Source organism: Acanthopagrus latus, chromosome 8 (assembly GCF_904848185.1).
Source record: "Acanthopagrus latus isolate v.2019 chromosome 8, fAcaLat1.1, whole genome shotgun sequence".
Lineage (NCBI taxonomy): Eukaryota > Metazoa > Chordata > Actinopteri > Spariformes > Sparidae > Acanthopagrus > Acanthopagrus latus.
The window spans coordinates 25,078,316-25,098,211 of NC_051046.1; the positions used below are offsets into that span (position 1 = coordinate 25,078,316).

Sequence of the window (19,896 nt, forward strand, 5' to 3'; positions counted from 1 at the left end):
ATTTCCCCTGCCTTCTAATCTCTTTTACATGCATTAAATGTCACTCTGCCTGATTGGGGACAGAGGGAGCTTTGTGTACGCTGATAATAAGAAACTTTATACAATGAAGTGTATAGATCCGAGCATTATGTGGAACTGAGGGCCTGTAAGAGCTACCAAATAGCAAGCTCACTTTCTCTTGATGGTCAAGCATTCTCCCTTCAGTTGTAGCCAGCAGGCAGGACAGACGAGCCGGATGTGTTTTAACAGTCCAACCTCAACAAAAAAGTGCCATTTCATCTTCAGAGAGCAGTGTTCTTAGCTTTGAGCTAGCAGATTTTCATCATGTTAGATAAGATCATGATGTGATAGATAATCCGCAGTGCAAGAATGCAGCCCATTGAAGAATGACTGCCTGATTTTGCATTCCTGCTAGGATTCTGTCGTTTATACAACAGGTGAAATGCCACCAAAACGACTTGTATTTTTTGTCTGGATTTATCACAGCGAGGGGAAAAGAGATTTTTCAGCGCACAATCACCATCTGTTAATGTCTGCTGCTTCTTCCTCCGCAGAGAGGCTCACAGCCAGATCGAGAAGCGTCGCAGGGACAAGATGAACAGCTTCATCGACGAGCTGGCGTCACTGGTGCCCACCTGTAATGCCATGTCCCGCAAGCTAGACAAGCTGACAGTCCTGCGTATGGCCGTCCAGCACATGAAGACACTCAGAGGTTAGGATTAACTAGTAAAATTGCTGAATATGGGAAGATGGCTCAATGTATGAGAGTCTTAGGAAGCTGTGGTTGGGACCATAAATGACTAGTGAATTACTAGACTAGAGCCTGTCAAGAAGTGAAATTGGATCTTGATTTAAAACAGGTTTTAAAGGTAGTTAAGATGCCTGCAAAAATATGGATGTGGATTTGGTGAAAATGATACTGACAACATACTGCTGGGTATTCCTATTGTGTTCACATACTATCTACGCTATCAATAAAGCAATTAGTAAGTAAGGGGGTTTTCTATAGTAAGAAATGCAACGATATTGTCAGCTTTTTGGAAAGTCAATCAAAATAATTCTCAATTTAAGTCTTTGATCTTCTACTTGATCTCCCATTCTTCCTTGTGCATATCTGAGGAAAAAAAGACACTTCTAGGACGACACAGTTAGATTACTGATAGCCTCCAGCTTCACTTCAAGACTCTTCCCTTGTGTGTACAAAGATACAACTGACTGGTACCAGATGTACTGAGATGTTGGGATTATTTTCTTTACCAGAGGTTGTTCTTATTGATTACGTTGAGAATAGATTGTACTCAGAACTGATAACATAGTCAGAGATAAGTGATTTGTACAGAAAACAGGGAAGCCTATTCCACTCTGATGCGTTGTATTTGTAGTCTGAAAAGAGAGCAGATCAACCACAGTGTAATGTGACAGTGGATAATGGAGTGATTTAAGCACAGATTTTAAAGCCAAACTATTATAAAATCCTCTGAGTGATGAATACCCTAACCTTTTAAAGAGGAATTTCAGAATATAAATAACAGTTGTCGAGGCATAAAACCAACGCTCTGTTGACCTTTAAAAATCCAGGTGTTAGGATAACAATTTCATAGCAGTCAGTGCTGGAAAAAAAAAAAAAACCTAATAATGGAATTGTGGATTTCCTATTCTACTATCTTTCTATTCGTGAATGGAACAATCAGATATAGAGGTACAGCAAATACTTAATCAATCAAACAGTTAGTCTACAAAAACAAGATTTTTTTTTTTACATATTCAGCTCAGGGAAATTGTTACTGGCATTTTTCGCTATGCTGTGAGATTTTCTTTAAAGTTTACATTTGAGTTGGAGAACACAATGTGTTGTCATCACTTGAAGGGCTTTCTCTAAAGAAAGGACGGAAAAATGGACTCCTGATCAACAACCCCATTGACCGTCTACAGTACAGATTTAATATGTGTTAACTGTTGTGTGCAGGTGCATCCAACCCATACACAGAGGCAAACTACAAGCCCTCCTTCCTCTCAGACGATGAACTGAAGCACTTGATACTACGGGTGAGTGACGGCATGCCACCACCGTAATTACAAAATACACAAATGGACCGTGTAGCACAATACTTACTTCACCATGCCGTCTATAACATTCTCAATTCAGTATTTCTTTCACTTTTTTTTTAATTTACCTTTTTATTTAACAGGCTGCAGACGGCTTCCTGTTTGTAGTCGGCTGTGACCGTGGAAAGATCCTCTTTGTTTCTGAATCTGTGTACAAGATTCTCAACTACAGCCAGGTAAGCTGCTGACAGTGTTTGTGCATTGGAGTAAAAAGTCACGGGTGCAGTTACTCAAAAGGCTGCCGTTGCTTTGTAGCCGCCTTCAGATGTTATCAAATCCACTCCACCATGAAGGACGTAGTATGTCTCATATTTGAAACTCTTTCTTTGTTAGATATTATGCAAATAACACATGTGCTCGTAGTGGTGACCTTGTATTTCCTGAAAAGATGATAAAAAAGGATTCTTCCAAATCCGCTGAATTTCAACACCATGAATAAACTAATTAAAGCAGCAGATGATCGCAACCTTTTCACTAGAGTTGGAAATTCTATCTCAGCAGCTCAGTTTTGGATTAAAGATTTAAGTTGCCTCGCAGTTTCCTTGGCTGCAGCATCAACTGATTAAAGAATTAAGAACCGCAGCACTGACCTTAGAGATGTCGGCGTTAGCATTATAAGTTGTGTGTAGAAGTCAATGTTTTTGTTGCTTCTTCTGTACTTGTCCATATTGGGTTTTTTTAAATCCACGCTCACTTCATTCACTCTGTTCTCTCTTCATCTCTGACTTACCCGCTGTCTCCAGAACGATCTGATAGGTCAGAGCCTGTTTGACTACCTTCACCCCAAGGACATTGCCAAGGTCAAAGAGCAGCTCTCCTCTTCTGATACCGCCCCACGAGAGAGGCTCATTGACGCTAAAAGTATGTAGTGCGCCATCAGGAACTGATTTTTGCTGATCTCTTGTGTTCTCTTCCCTCCACCCTCATCTTACATCTTAATCTGTGGTGTCCTCATGATACCAGGGGAAAGTATAGATGTCAGCAATCTCAAGGCTGCCTTCTGACGTCAGTACAATTATTTATAGTAGATTTCAGCTCCTAGTTGTACTGACTATTGTTAGTCATTTTAAACTTAAAAAAGCTTTACATCCCTGTTTTGTTTGAGCTGTACTTTGAAGCAAAACTAGGACATTAACAGAGTATTAAATGAGTACATTTGTCAGTGTGGCTAAAGATTCAGGTTCTGGTACAAGTATCCATTGCAAACAATAGCATTATTTGATGTTCTTCTGAGATATACAAGCATTTTTTTATTTGGCAAAAAAAATGTACAAAGCAGTGATGGAAGTCTAATTTAATATTAGTAAAAGTAGGTAAGAAGTTTTGACAATGAAATGGTGAAAAATTGAACCTCCTGACAGGAGACTGGGGACTATAAATGGCCAAATACATTTTCTTAATGGAAAAAGTTTTTTTTTCCCATAACTGCAAACACAGCATGAGGAAAATGGGTGAAATAGGCGTCATTGAAGACTTAAAATGGAGGCAGTGAAAGTATAAAGAATAATCGAATTTGGCTGCAGGTCTGTAGAAGGTGTCGGACTGATGGATACATTATCAGAATGGCTTTTCTCCCTATGCTATTTCTGTGTGATTGAGAAGGCTGAAAAAAGGAAGAACATTACAGACAATAAAAAATGTTCTTTGAAAGCTTTGAAGTGGACATTAATTTTAGCTATAGATATAGATAGACATAGATATAGATAGAGAGAGGTATGGAGAGATATATACATGTATAGAGAGAGAGAATATAAAAAGATGTAATATTGTCGGTGTGTTAACTGTATCGTGTGTGTATTTGTAGCTGGCCTCCCGGTGAAGACAGACATCGCCCCCGGTCCATCTAGACTCTGTTCTGGAGCCAGACGGTCGTTTTTCTGCAGGATGAAGTGCAACAGGCCCTCAGTCAAAGTAGAGGACAAAGACTTTCCCTCCACCTGCTCAAAGAAAAAAGGTACAGCACTGTTCTCCTCGAACATAAATGAAAATGAGAATTAGCCGCAGTCCTCTTCCTCCTGCCCTAACATGCAAGCCTGCCTCTCAGGCAGCCCTCTTTTTGTAGCTTTGTGCTTCTCAAAGCGTCTCTCCGTCAGTTTTCATCTCGAGTGCCAGTCAAGGGCTCCTCTCTACCTTCAGCCTTTTCCTCACTTAGACACTGTTTTTTTTTTTATGTTTCCAGCCTTCTTATGAGAGCGAAAGCCCTCATTTCCTGCTGTTCCTCTTGTTCTATTTTTAGAGGCATATCCTTATTAGAACCAGGAATCACACCTCAGTGAGCAGTAGAGCATCTGCATTACACAACCGAGGAAGTTGGCCTCTTTAAGTCGATACATTTATTAATGCATTTAATGAGGTTGAATTGTTACCTACTAATTCCTTTCCTAAACGCTTCTCCTTAACCCCGATGGTAAACGTCATGTTGTTAAGGAAAGATGGAGGAGAATTTGTGAGAATTTAGGAAAACTGCTGTGCTGAGAGAATCCAAATACATCGTGTAGTGGACAAGAGACAAGAGAAGTGAAGGGCGAGAGAGAGGGATCATTTATATGAACTGAAATGTCAACAAAAACTTTGTTTGATCACGAAAGACTAAAGTTACTCTATAGCTCAATGAAGTGTCTGAATATACCACAGACTGGTCTCTCTGTTAATGGCATTAGGCCTATGCTGTCATCTCCTCTATGCACAATCTGCATCCTCAATAATGAAGTTACTTATTGAGCCTTATGAAAATTACACCTCAATCCTCTCTTAACCTCCTTCCCATTTTCGTCTTCTTGTTGTGTTCGGTTTCTCCTTCTACTGTCTGTTTGTATACAGTGCACAAGCTTTATCCGTATGCGCCGTCTTCTTGAAACGATGCCAAGGAAGACGGGGGGAGGAAAAAGATTGTTTTGGTGCATGTGGACATGGCCCGAGCTGGTCGTGAGTCTCATCTTTAGGCGGCGTCTCTCCCTCATCATCTCATGGCATTTTTCATGCGTTAGTTCCTTGTTGCTGACTTTGAAATTGCTGTGGCATACAGTTTTGCTGTTTGTTGTATTGTAAAACATCCTCAGATTACAGTAGTGTGATCGTATGAAAATAATGATAAGTATGATAAGTAGTAGATTTGATCATGAGCCTGTGTATGTGATAGCTTTGGAAACCAGCACGCAACTAAACTAATAATGAAATGATGACTTGATTATGCTTTATAAGTCAGGGCTGATACAGGCTGAATGTTTAATGTGAGAAGTTGATTGTTTTGGTGAATGGGCGAATGGTGCGCCGATTTCAATGTTGCTGTCCTTAAGGAATTGTTGGACAGAATTATCTGCTTCTTTTTCATAAAGGATGGTCACTTCTAAAGGAGTTACTGAAGGAAGCATTGAAGAACCTCTCGATAGCTTTTAAAGAATTCAAACAGCCATCATTTCACTTGTACCTAAAATGTACCGAAGCAAAAAAGACTCAACTCAGCACTGCAGCAGCACTTTGTAGAGCTCTTAAGCTGTTGAATGTCGCTACCTCTGACCACAGCCAAAGGATCAATTATAAAAAGGCAATTATATCCTGCCCAGAGTGATGTAATATAGCACTAAATGATGAGGTGTCTTCCGTAATCGGAGTAGAACTCGCCGCAGTAATTGTTGGCAGATTATGGAAAATGAGGGAGCTTTCACACCTGTATGTCTGTGTTGTTGCAAAGAGTAGTGGACTGATGGATTCTCAGCATTATAATGTTGATGATGATGAAACAGGTAGAGGAAGTTACTGTGATGGCTATTAAATTTCACTCACGTTTTAATAAGACACTGCTTGAAGCAATGAATTGGCCTCTTTTTTTTTAAACTCTTTTTCACTTCTAGGTGAGACCTTCAAGTGCTGACACGCATGCACGTTACCATGGTTACAGATCCATCCCCGTGTAAATATTTACACCACTTATACAGATTCCGTGTGAGATTGCCTCGATGGTGGTGTGCCATCGGAGGAGTTCAAAATAGTTGAGCTTTTGAATTTGTGCTGAAATCACTCATTATCCACTGTCACATAGCACTGTGGTTGGTCTGCTCTGTTTTCAGACTACAAATAAAACGCACCAGAGTGGAATAAGCTTCCCCTTTTTCTGCAGCCTCCGTCTGTTTTCTAGCTCAGAGGTCTAGGGGCAACTTTCACACCAGCCCAGATGAACCACAGTAAACAGGCGAACACCAAACTTTACTGAAAAGTTAAATAATTTATGAAAGCGCCACAAGCCAGCTTTGCCCACGATGGGATTCCAGAAGTGATGAATGTCGCAGAACACTAGTGGTGCAGTGTTACATCACTTTCGGGGTGGGACACTGTGCAGAGAGATTAAAAATGTAAGTTATAGATGATGTCGAAAAACAGACTTGCAGTCAGTTTTAATGCATTCACACACTGAAACATCAATGACATATAGGGAATTCTGGAAGACACACAAAAACGAGAAACAACTTTTGTAGTTCCCTTATACACGATGGAAGAGTCACTCGAGCCATAATGCATCGAAATCACATCCGGCATGATTCAGATCGACATGAAATTATTGTCTGCTAATGACACTCGAGCTTTATAAATTTTAAGAGGGCTGCTTTCCTGGAGCACTTCCGTTTTCTGTCCAGCCAGTTGTGTCATCTGTGCTGCAGTGGCCTGAGAGTGAGGTAACATATGGCTGGCCGCATGTCACTCTGCTTAATCGCTGATGGGGTGAACTGGAGTGTGAACTGAGTGTCTTTATAGTCAGAGGAATATTCGCAGTCCACTCAAGCTCAGTCACGCAACCCAGATCGGCTGTGTCACCATCCATGTTGAATGAAGTTTTAGTGTCTAACTGAATATTTCATCAGGGCAAACTTTATTATTCTCCCTCTGATGTCATGCATTGTGTTTCCCAGTGGGAAGAAATGATGTTCAGTCATGTTATAAACTCCAAACTCCTCAGAGGCACTTTGTGATATCTTTTCATATTGTTAGGGTTATTTCTAAAAAAAAAATTTAAAAAAAGGTGTGCTGTGATACTTTATATGCTGTAAGGTGGTTGAGCCAGTGTAAAATCCTCCAGCCTTGTATGTCCAGATCAGTTCTGTTTCTTGGCCAGGTTTTGATCTATTCCTGGAGTACTTCTGCTTCAATGAAGCCCATGATGGCTTCAAAACGGCCTGCATCAAATCCATATTGGTTAAGAATGTACCAAACTAACTGTGAATGGCCAGATACTAGAAGATGGTACATCCTTTGGCGGTGGGTCATTGTTCTTTTAACACACAGCCATGGAGGGAACATTTGTTTGTCTAAAGTGGACACTTGAATAGGGACCAGCAGCTTTAACAGTCCTCCCTCTGTGTCTACACTGGATACTTCAGACACTGTGTGAGTCTAGGTCATCTGTGTTCTGGCAGCACAAAGAGCTCAATACTTCATCATTACTATAGTAATACACTTAAGACAGAAAATAGACTTGAAGGAGGTAAAACACAAGCCATTATACTGGATGTGGAGACAGCTGTATTGATTCAAATAAAAGTGCGTTGAGATGGACACCTGAAAAGTGTGGCTGAAATGCATCCTGTGTAGACAAGCTGAGGAAAGTCAAACTCTGTCTGTAGTTGTTGGAAGAAGACTATGTAGGGAGTCATGTAATGGTATGTTGGAGTTCAGCCCAGCCTCGGCATTATGGGTGATATAATGGAAAATCCACGGCACACTGTGAAGGCTATTGACCTTGTGAGGGCAAACTTCTCCGCTGGGGAGGAATGGCTCTCTCCTGGGAAGCAGTAAACTTTTTAAACAGAAGCTAATCTTGGATGTGAAGTGTGCAGTACCTACAAGTCATACTTGTGAAAAGGCTAGGATATCATTTCAAAGTATTAGTTAGCTGTTAGTTAATTAAAGATTATACAAATGGTACTTGGGAAATTTAGGACAATTTTCTAACACTAAATGTTAAAAAAGTAAATTGCATTGATTTGAATGTGTCTACATACTTTATATTGTTAAGTCAACCGGTTATTTACCTGGCCAATTCTCAGATCCAATATTCAACATTTTTAAGATGTGCTGCTTTGGCTCTGGCCAAACATACAATATGCAAAGTAACAGGTAACTAAGGTCAGCAAATAAATATAATGGAGTACAATATTTGCCTCAAATGTCATGATTGGAAGTATACATGTGTAAAAGTGCACATGCTTCTCTTTATTTATTTTTTTTGAGTGCTGTTTGTTTTCTTAAACATGTTTTTTTCTGAATGCTGTTTTGTAACAGCTTATCAGCCAATCAGAGCAGCTTTTATAACCACTGTCAGATTCAGTTCACTGAACTGTAAGAATCTCCAATTATCCTCGCTGCATGGGGATGGCATCCCACCAAGATGGTCTCAGTCCATTTCCAGTAATAACCCCCACTGTTGCCTCTGTGCCCCACTCGTCTTCTCTTTACAGCCGACCGCAAGAGCTTCTGCACTATCCACAGCACGGGCTACCTAAAGAGCTGGCCACCCACGAAAATGGGTCTCGACGAGGACAATGAGCCCGACAATGAGGGCTGCAACCTCAGCTGCCTGGTGGCCATCGGCCGCCTGCACCCCCACATCGTCCCCCAACCCAGCCTGGCAGACATCAGGGTGAAGCCCACAGAATACGTCTCCCGACACGCCATCGACGGCAAATTTGTCTTCGTAGACCAGAGGTGAGACAGAGGTTGCCCTTCAAGTGTCACCCACTGAACCATTTTGTCTTTTTATGATAGCAATATAATGTTGATCATGTGCCAAGTCTAAGTAGTTCAGCTATCACTTTACCTCTGTTCTCACTTTGGAGTGTGTAAACATGTTGGTTACATTTTGTTGTCACTGGGCTGATTATTAGAGAGCAGGAAAAAGATCAACAAAGATTTTGTGAAGGTACATTTTCTCAATTACTGTAAAAAGTTGTAAGATGGTGGACTGATTCAGTGCTTATATGTTAAAGCTCTCATTTGTAAGATTGTTGATTTTTTTTTTTTTAAAACCTCATCCCCAGATCGTCACATGGTTTGATAGTTCGGGTCGACCCAAAGTGTCAGTATTTGACGATTTTGGGAATTAGGCTTAAAAATCAACTATCTTACAAATGCTGCTCCTTGTTGGTGACACACAGAGGTCAGATGGGTTCATTTAGAAATAACAATAACAGATAACCAGTGGCACATTGGTTATCTTTTATTGCTATTCAGGCAAAAGTAACTGCAGTATCCTGCTCTAGAGCATTATTACTGCTGACTGCGCAGAATGAAAACCTAGTGTCAATGCACAGATCACATGACTGACCTTATTGATTCCACCTCCCCCTGCTTCAAGTTTCACTCTTGTTACTGAAAAAAAAAGTAAGAAGAGTGAAACAGCTTTGCAAAATGCAACTGGGGAGTCTCTTGAATAGAATATTCAAGCAGCTTATTTTTTTCCCAAGGAGATCCTCACATAAAACTCAACTGAAAGTTTCCAGATGAGTGTCCTTGTAAAAAGAGAGAAGAAAATATCAACTTGCTCAGGGTGAAATTGTCAAAACACATCCACAGACAACAAACGCTAGATTAAACTTTCACACAAAATTGATTTGGCAGGCTTTTTTTTTTAAGACAGCAAGCATTGATGCGGCAGTTGAGGTCTCATGTTTATAGATGACTTTGATTTTTTACCTTCAAGCATTTGATTTATACAGAGCAGAAATGTTGTGAATCATAACTGATTAGATTTAGATGGTATTGCAGTCAATCACTCCTTGTGCATAATATCACAACTTTGTCATAAGTGATCTTGTTGTAGTAAGCAAGCTGTTTTGTCTCTTCACACCTCAGAGTGCTTCTGCTTTGCAATTATCGTTGGCTTTGATACATTTAACATTATACTGAAATTAGTTTTTAGGTCAAAGTGAAATTCCAGGTTGGATATGATTAAGAATGTAGATAAGGAGTGAGTCCTGTCACATCTCTGTCATCTCTGTTGAGAGATGCACATGTGCAGTACTGACCAGGAGCCAAAAATGGTGCAGATAACGCGTGAGCAGTTACTCAGACAATCATTTCAGTTGCCCTGGAGACATGTGTTTAGTCAGGTAGTGTTAGAGGCTGTGGGACAAACTCAAATTCAGTATTCAGCAGTTACATTTTGCAGTAGTTTTTTTTAGAGCAAGGCAGACAAGATAAGTCTTGTTATTTGATAAACATTTAATAAGCAAAACATTTTTTTTTTACAGAGGCAACAAAAAAATAGACAGATTTTAAACAGAGTCACCCTGTGTGTCACCCTGTTGAAGCCTGTTGAGTTCCCTGTGCAGGACACATTTGCAGGGGCACACATTGAGGTCTGTAAGCATTTAAGTGCTGGATAGTAACTACATCTTTTCTGGATTCATTGATTCGGTTTGACCGTAAGTCAACACGTGTCTGTAAACTGGAGACTGAAGCTGACATTGATTTAATTTAAATGCTGGCTGTGAGGAAAGCTTAACAGGAGTTGTTTTTGCTTCAGATCAATATGTCTGGAACTTGTTTTCTTTCTTTGAGGGTTGCGAGCAGCCGCACACCATCAGCTGTAAGTAAACAAAACCTTTCACTGTGTTATCTTTCCCTCCCTCAGAGCCACAGCCATCCTAGCCTACCTGCCCCAGGAGCTGCTGGGAACCTCCTTCTATGAGTATTTCCACCAGGACGACATCGGCCACCTGGCAGAGTGCCACAGACAAGGTACCTGCTGAGGGACGGACACAGTAGCTTCACGGATGTTGAGGGTCTTTAATATGTCTCCTTGTTTTTACTTACTGTGTCCATGGTGTCCGTCCACAGTGTTGCAGATGAGAGAGAAGATCAACACCAACTGTTACAAGTTCAAGATCAAAGACGGCTCCTTCATCACGCTGAGGAGCCGATGGTTCAGCTTCATGAACCCCTGGACCAAGGAGGTGGAGTACATCGTCTCCACCAACACTGTCGTCTCGTAAGTGGCCGAGGACACGAGCGCCTCAAAAACTGATGATACGTAGCTGCTGAATATCGGAACATTTCCACATGCGTGTTTTTGTGTCCAGGTGTCCTATGATGGAAGGATCGGACTACCCTCAATCTGCCGCCTCACCACAGAGCATGGACAGTGTTCTCACCTCAGAGGGTAAGATATCACTTTAGAAATAACACAATTTCTGTAATTTAACCTCCTGCTGTGAATGATTTATTCTCCAAACTGCCATATGAATCCATCGCCTTTTCCTGATTGCTGTTGATTGGTAGGTGGAGGAAGGCGAGCGCTGCAGACGGTGCCCGGCATCCCCGGTGGCACGAGAGCAGGAGCCGGCAAGATCGGCCGCATGATTGCAGAGGAAGTGATGGAGATCCAGAGGTGAGCGCAGATGGAATCTGTGTATTTCAATTCGAGAACCAGTATGCTGCAAGCCTGGCAACCTGCTGGGCCCAAGTTGACTCCCTGCCAGGCCTATATTTGTGGAATCTTTCAAAGATGTTTTTAGACTGAAATGGTTTATAAAAGTAGAAAACTATTTTTAAAGAATGAGAGAAGGAGAAAGAAACTAGGAAAATCCCTGTGGCCTAGTTTTGGATGCGGGTGACATGACACAAATATGCAGGACTTTGATGAAACATCTCTGATCGTGTATTGAATAATTTCTACAGATTCGAAACACATGAAAGAAGTGCCTCCACAGTGCAGAACAGGACTAAGCTCTCAGGTTCAGTTCTGAAAGCTGACTCAGATAACTGCTGCGGTGCTAAAATTACACCAGTTATCTCCACTGATAGATGAACTATCTAGTTATTGCCATGGCAACGCGGACAAAGTGTTCAAAATAAGTCCCGCAGGTCAGATGTCTTTGGACGTGGACGTCAGTACGTTATCTAAGTTGGAATTGGTCCCCATGATTTCGGAGGCTGAGAATGTGGAGCGTGTTTCAGAATCATTGCAACCATCTGTATGTCTTCCTACCAGGATCCGAGGCTCCTCCCCCTCCAGCTGTGGCTCCAGCCCTCTGAACATCACCAGCACCCCTCCACCCGACACCTGCTCTCCAGGGGGCAAGAAGGTACACACGCAAACACAAACCCTGTTTCCTTTTCAAGATGACTCGGTTTGAAATCCAGTTATTGAATCTTAATTGGATTGTCTGCACTGAAAATGAGCTGAGAAGCAGGAGATCATTAAATATGTAGCTGACACACTTTGATAACAGCTGTCGCCTTTTTAATCCACGTAACCTCTTCTTTTTTTATCTTGCTCCAAATACTGGTGGTCCACCAACCTGGAACTATTAAGTCAATCCACTGTCATCCATATCCATATCACCATATCATCAAGTTAAGTTTACTAGGATTCCTTCTATGATACGCCATCAGCTGGATCATTTTTCTATAAGAGGCCCATCGTGGATATTAGACAGTATCATCTGCCAGTTAAACACATCTGGTTACAGAAGAAGTTGACGCTGCTTTCTTTTCTGCTTTTGGCCAACAAAGGTGGAGCTTAAAGACATGGAGCATGAAATGTTTACACACAGCATCGATTATATTGGATCATTGAATCAATATATTGAAATCAATGGATCGTTACACCGCTAGGTCTACCAGAATACACTTTTAAGGACACTGAATGTTTTTCACGGTTGTTTTTGCTCATAAAAACAGTGAAGTTAATTCTGTTTGTTTTTAACAAACCAGGGATTTTGTCTAAATTGCACCAGCACCTCTTAAACTCACTAATTAACACTTTTATATTTGTGTGTGTTTAATCCGTATAAAAGCCGGTGTTAAGATGACACGCTGGGGGTTTTCTGGCAGATTATGTCTCTAGCCTCTTCCCACTGCTGGTTTTCCATGTAAAAGTCCCTCTGAAACATTAAAGTGAAAGTGTGTGCTCGCTGATGATCATCTGAAAGACAACAACATGGAGTCTGTGTCTGTGTGGAGATCTTCATGTCTGTACATGTGACACTAACTTTCCCACATGCCTCTGTGTCTTTGTGGAGGGTCACAAAGATATTTGAGGACAGAATGGAAACATTTTCAGCTCAGGTTGAAACTGATCTCTGTTCAGTCAGCTGATACGTGCCTGTATGTGTGTCACCTCTCTATAGATTCAAAATGGAGGGACACCTGAGCTGCCGAGCACAGGAATCCTTCCTGGACCGGATTCTGTAGGCTACCCATACTCCAACCAGTCCATCATGAGTGAGTCTAACCAAAACGCACATATTAAATGCACCTCCTTACAGTAGGGGTTATTTCCGTGTTGCTCTCTTTTCTAAACATTGTTTTCTTAATGACTGTACAGGCGACAACTCCCACTTGAGCATAGACATCATGGACGACCCCGGTTCTAGCAGCCCCAGCAATGACGAGGCGGCCATGGCTGTCATCATGTCCCTGCTGGAGGCGGACGCCGGCCTGGGCGGCCCTGTCGACTTCAGCGACCTCCCCTGGCCTTTGTGAGGAAGCTGGAAGGGGAGAAGCAGAGGGCCAGAGCCACTGATGGAAAGAGTTCAGTCTGGCTGTCATGTTTCCTGCCCCCCCACCCACACGTACACAACTACACTGCAAAAAATGTCCATCTTAACACATGATTGTTTAAAGTTAAAAAGGGTGTATATAGTGAAGGTTTTTCTGAGCAGTACTACCCACAAGAGGAGGTAAGGCTGTTCAGATTACACTCCTACTTCTTGATTCATCATTCCCTGTAAGTGGACAAGTGACCCTGAATTTTTCTGGGGTAAACAGAAGGACTTTTTTGTATAAAATTAATCTAGCTCAAAATGATGTTTTAAGATGCTGTTTTCTGCAGTGGTAGTTGCCTGCAGACGAGGCGGTCCCTAACATTGCCACGGTGAGAGAACATTACTCAGAACATTACAGTCCAGCAAATGGAATCTCAAGTTACAGGATTGTGGTGCTAACGTTTCCGCTGATGGACTTAACTCTGCCCAGCAGTGGCTCTGGGTCCTGGCTTTAGGTCTACAGCCAGCACCCCAACCAACACAGGACTCCTGAGGCGTTCACAGACAGTGGTTCAAGTTTGACGATGGGAGGGGAGCGCTTGATTTCTGCCTCCTGACGCGGCCCTCTCATCGCCGCTAACTGTATGCTCAAGTATGCTCATAGGATGCTGATCGACTGTTTAAGCCAGCTGATCTCCAGCACGGGAAGGCAACGGTCACCTCCAGAGATTCGCTTGGAAGATTCTCAGAGGGTTTTTTTTTTATTCCCAAGCCACAAAATTCCACGAGCAGAGGTATCTCACTTTATTTAAATGATGAGATGAGTAAATCCTTGTTGAAAAGGCCACCTAGCTGCTGCTTCCTCTACTAACCTAAACAGTTCAGTCTCCAAGCTACTCTAAAGCTCAGCCTCACTGAATGCTCCCGAAGATAAGAGCCCATTCTGTATTTTTTTTTGGATTTATCTTTCAAACATTACTTTCTGCAAACAACTACCTGCAGTACTTCTGTATGAAGGAAGTCATGATGATGAATGATCTGAATAGAGGGAGAACAGGCCGGCTGGCGGCAGCATTTTGAACACATAACCATAGAACATGTAAGTTAATTTGCCACATATGAATGGCATCATAAGGACTGATCTGGCTCTTGAAGACCCTCCAATAGATCTCAACAGTGTGCGCCCACTTTTTTGTTCAACAGCTCCGGTTCCAGAAGTGAGTTTCCTATTCAGTCGCTCCACTGGGCTTTCAGGAAAATCCTTTCGTAAAGAGGTTGCAAACTTTAACCAGCCGAACACAAGACAAATCGTGACCGTATAACATTTGCTTCTTAGCAAAAATGGAAAATGAGAAAAACTTAATAATCAACGTCCTCGATTAAGGGCATGAATTGGATGGTCACCTCTGGAACCTCACTGACGAGCTCTAGTTATTCAGGACCGTATGACTCAAACTTTGATAACGGACAACATCATGTGGGAATGTTTCTCCCACTCTCACTCGACTGAAGTCTTCATTGTTTTACAGCCATTGCTTCATTTTCCAGAAGCTTACATTGTGACAGAAGCGCCTGTAAGACTGTTGATACATTTTTCATGTTTCTGTTGAGTGTCACAATCAGAATTTGAGTCATTCGGTCTGATAACGTATGGAAAGTCTAAAAGAGGCTCACAATGAAATCTTTTTATCCCTATTCAGATTAGCCGGGGGCCAAACTAGAAGTTGAAGAACTAGAAGCTCAGATCTGTCCCGCTCCCATACCTCATACTAATTCTGATCATCATGATGCTGCATGTCTTCAGAGCTCATGGCAAGGCTGCTTTTATCCACTCAGGCAATAGAACAGGCCCCGACACAAAACAATGGACTTTTTTTTTCCCACAGCAGACATTTTGACTTGTCATAGCAGGAGGAGCGCATGTGTATTTCACAACATTAACGCTGGCTGTAGTCCACTCAGAGGAGGTCCTGGTATTGTGTGTGCTGGCTCACTAGAATAGACACTTATCAGATCCGAGCCGTCGTCAATGTAACTAATGCTTTTCCTGCTACGGCAAGTCAACATGTCTGCTGTGAAAGGGCCCATCAGGCTGAGTGGAGTTTGGAGCCAGTACTGTGATCAGAAACCTTGTGGACCTGAGAAGCGCTCCTCGTTTTCGTCCTCACGGTGTGTTCTTCCGCGCATTTTAGCTGCAGACCCTCTGCAGGGTCTGCAGGTCCTCATGGAGTGTTGAAAGGGAGCGCTCGGCGGGAGAAGAATAAACAGCTGAAGTGCCATTCATGCAAAAAATAACCCCAAGATTCCGACTCTAATGGGGAAGAGGAGGTTCGTTGAATCTGTTGGGAGCAGCAGCTCAGTGTGCAGGTGTGTGTTGGTGGCTGTAAAGGTGTGCTTGATGTCTCTGCGGACATTTTTTACAGGAGGAAATGTTCTTCACTGCCATTTTACTGAGGTCTGCTCCTCACACACACACACACACACACACACACATACACACACCTTTCTACAGTTAAACTCATGCTCGCAGGGTAATTATCATTAGCCCGCTAACAGTACAACCTGGTGGTCTGGGTCACAGAGGGATCTTCCATCAGCACCCACACGAAGCTCTCAAGATGCAGTTAGACTGTCAGTCGCTAAACTCTGGATCCGTATTCTAATTCAGAACCAGCTACGAGAAGTATTTTCTTTGCCTTCGTGATCCGAATATATTTAAAAATGGACCTAATATGTTAGCCTGGGCTTGAGTGTAAGAGCCGCATCCTTCGAACCTTTGCTGGACTTGGGAGACGTTATAGAAAAAAATACCTCCGAGTTAAATTCTGCTGCAAAAATGACAGATTTGAAGTGTGTGGATTTTGAAAAGAAAGAAAATCCTGCTATTACTTGTGAATTTGGTCTATTTAGCACTTAATAATCCACAGATGTACTGTGGCTTCACATAACTGTCAATGCAAACTACCTTATCAGCTGAGAGGGCTATAATGTAGACAGGGGGCGAGTATAGAAACACAGAAACGTTGTAGAGATGGAGGCGACAGCGATCCACAGGAGTAGGGACAGGATATTTTTCTGACTACGTCCCGGGACAACAAACGGGGTGAGGAGGGGGGACGGCAAGGAACGTCTGAATGGAACTCTTCATTTCAGTATCCCCCTTTTCCTCCATGATAATGAATATCCGCAACACAACCTCTTTACCTCGCCAGCTCTCTGCTGCTCACAGACCTTTTTTGTTGTCGAGTGTGATTGGAGGTGGACCCGCTGGGAGGAGTCTCAGCGGTCCTGCCGCCTGCCCATATGGAAAGAAATATACGTGTATTTGACGTCCAGAATGCATTTGCAAAATTAAAATGCCAAAAAGAAGGTAATTAAAAAGTATCCCACGAAACACCCCACCTGAGGTATCTAACAGAATCTGTTTAAACTGCCAAATAATGAATAAACAGTGCAAAGAAAAGGTCAGCAAAGCAGCTGTCATCAAATTTTGAAATAAACGTGGAACTATACTGAAAATGCATTTTAGATGCATTGTTAATACTTAAACATACTGAAAGTGAAGTAAAGCAAGTGAAATGCACACTGCATTGTGAGTGTATAAAATTACCCTTAATTGTGCCTCGACTTGTATTATTTTATCATCCATATCACAGAGCAGAGCGCTAGTCACCAACCCAGGACGTAAACTCTGATGAATGAATGATTTGGAAAAAAGTGTTGGGTTTTTTTGTTTTGTTTTTTTTGCAGAATATGACTGTAAATCCTGTAACTCCCATTTTATTTGTTCCCTACAAGGGGGAAAAACATGATTGCCCCCCCAACACACATAGAAAATGCAATCTTGAATACATGTAGAACAGTCTCTTATGGAGTCTCTGTTCTTACTTTTTCGATTCTGGTTGTTCAACGACCTTCTTAATGTGTCAAAACAGCAGATTCTTGGCTGTGAGAGGCACAAACTGGACAGACATTTTCTTCCCATATGGGCGGGACGTTTTTAAACTGACCCGACATCGACCAGTCGTGGCTGAAAAAGTTGGCAGCTCCCTTTTTAAACACGAGTCCAACCGAGACCATTTAGGGGACATAACAAATACTTGCAGCGTTTAGGCTCCGCCCCTCTCCTGTCCTCCTCCAATCACTGAGCAGCTGGTGAGGTCCCCTCTGTATCTGTTCTAGTGGTTTTCTGTTTCAATGTTTTTACGCTACACACTACAATAAAGTGTCCTCCTTGTTGATATACCCCTCCCCACCTGACAATAATGTATCAAATCTTTAAATATTATCATGTTAAGAGTATACTTTATGCAAATATATATGAGTATGATGAGTGTATTGTATGTATCAGCAGTGAAATATTTTTAAAATAAAATTATTTGTTTCTGTCACTGTGGACTCTGGTCTGTCTGTTGATAGACCGAGCTGCGATCCAGCCGCTCGCACACAGATCCGCTCCACATGACGACGTTTCCTCCGGCGGGCGAAGGGCTTCTCCGCAGTTTCCTTCATGACTCTGGTTTAAACCTGGTCCCCTTCCCCTCAGCCAATCAGTGCAGCCCTGTGGTATTTTTATATGATGTTGCCATCCAGCTGCTGGAAGTTCTGCACACACACACACACACACACACACACACACACACATACAGAAAGAAAGGCTGATGGAAGTGTTGCTAATGCTTTCACAAGGCATCTGAGCGGAGGTCAGAGAGACGTACTCTGCAGTGGTCCAACAGAGAGCTACTAGTTCTTGGAAAATGGAAGAAAAAAAAAGTATAATCTATTATTTTAGTAAATGAGGTAATTGATATTCAGAGTCTCAGAAACTCAGGGAGCCCATTAGTGGTTGGATTTCTGTGGTCCGAGACATAATATAAAGTGTGAGCATACACTGTGAACTCATGCATTCAATAATCAGAGGTACTGTGGGAGCAGCTCATGAATACTTAATGTCCAGCCCTCATTCCTGAGTCAGGTCATCTGCAGCTACTGAACGTCGCTTTCATCACTTCAGAAAAGCTCTCACGCTGGTTTAAAAAGTGAAATCTAAAAATGTCTCTCTGCATCCTGGAGAGCAACTGCAGAGATGCTTCATCGTGCCTGTAGTTACATTTTGCTGGCATACATGTGAATTATAGATTAGCTTGTGGTCGAAGGGCAGCATGTATGTGCCCACATCTGGTCACAGTGATGTTGTGTGGAGGAACATGTTCCAACGCTGTGATGACGGAGCGATAGTGTGAGTAATGCTCCACCAGCTGGGACGCAGAATATCAGGAGCCAGAGCTGAGTCACTGAGATCAGCCTGCACACTGTGCTCCGGCCCCCACTCTCTGTCAGACATCTTTAGCACCGTATCATAATTACCGTATCAGAACGGTACCTGATGCGTAGTAGGTACAAACGTAAATAGAGGGGGCAAATACTGAGAAAAAGTTGGGTTTTTTCCATCCATATTTGCGTCAGGAATCTCACATACAAGGATGAAAACCTGCCCTGGTGGAAACACAGTCTAGTTTGGTGTTGACCATTTCTTGTAAATGTATACCTACTTTTATTTAACAATCTATATTCATCCTTTCCCCTATAGAATATGTTCCTCTTGTTTCAGTGAAGTCTCGACACAATACAGGGCCTGATTATCATTTGTATTATATATCAAATGATGTTGATTTTTAATGATGAAACCACAGTGACTGAATTGGAAAGTGCTCCACTTACAGCTGGCACCAGAGCTTCACTCTCCTTTAAACTACATTAAAGGATGTAATCCCAGTCTCTGGAAGCCTGGAGTTCCCAAACTGATTTTATTTTATCTACTTTTTAAACCCGAAATCCGAAGCTGCTGGGCTAAAGGCGATGGCCCTGCTGTGTGGTTACATGGGCTCAATCACATATTGAAGGTGAAATCAATTTGAGCTCTCAGGGCTGCTGGAAACTTGAGCTGGACTTCACAGGCACGTTCATGGGAAGTCTGCATGTCTTGAGGGCTCTGTGGAAGCAGACTTCCACAGAGTCTGTCTTCTTAGGCTGCAGACTCCACTGGACGTCACTGATATATTCATTCACAATTCATTGTAATACTGATATTGTAGAACTTATTGTGAATGTGTAAAACAGTTACTTTATTATAACATTACAGACTGCAGAGGTAATCAAAATGCATTTCTTTATTGTAGTCCAGTCTCGCGCAGTCATGCATGTCTTGATGAGTGAACACATCACATGTATGACTGAAGCCTGTGAGGGCTGAACATGGAGCCATTTAATTAGTTATTTTTTTGTGTTGTAAAACAAGTCCCCACTGACT

At 42.2% G+C, this 19,896-nt stretch overlaps 1 protein-coding gene across 1 annotated transcript in view; it reads left to right on the top strand.

The window, feature by feature from the left end:
• The window catches only part of arntl1a (aryl hydrocarbon receptor nuclear translocator-like 1a), a 32,274-nt gene extending 14,297 nt beyond the window's left edge, over nucleotides 1–17,977 (top strand). The window contains exons 8-20 of the mRNA XM_037107188.1: nucleotides 555–712; nucleotides 1,967–2,046; nucleotides 2,190–2,282; nucleotides 2,850–2,967; nucleotides 3,911–4,060; nucleotides 8,556–8,802; nucleotides 10,730–10,836; nucleotides 10,936–11,086; nucleotides 11,178–11,257; nucleotides 11,377–11,485; nucleotides 12,089–12,182; nucleotides 13,230–13,323; nucleotides 13,427–17,977. Coding sequence (XP_036963083.1) covers nucleotides 555–712; nucleotides 1,967–2,046; nucleotides 2,190–2,282; nucleotides 2,850–2,967; nucleotides 3,911–4,060; nucleotides 8,556–8,802; nucleotides 10,730–10,836; nucleotides 10,936–11,086; nucleotides 11,178–11,257; nucleotides 11,377–11,485; nucleotides 12,089–12,182; nucleotides 13,230–13,323; nucleotides 13,427–13,584 — 1,639 coding nt within the window. The 3' untranslated portion in view covers nucleotides 13,585–17,977. The remainder of the gene's footprint in view (nucleotides 1–554; nucleotides 713–1,966; nucleotides 2,047–2,189; nucleotides 2,283–2,849; nucleotides 2,968–3,910; nucleotides 4,061–8,555; nucleotides 8,803–10,729; nucleotides 10,837–10,935; nucleotides 11,087–11,177; nucleotides 11,258–11,376; nucleotides 11,486–12,088; nucleotides 12,183–13,229; nucleotides 13,324–13,426) is intronic.
• Nucleotides 17,978–19,896: the final 1,919 nt, after the last annotated feature.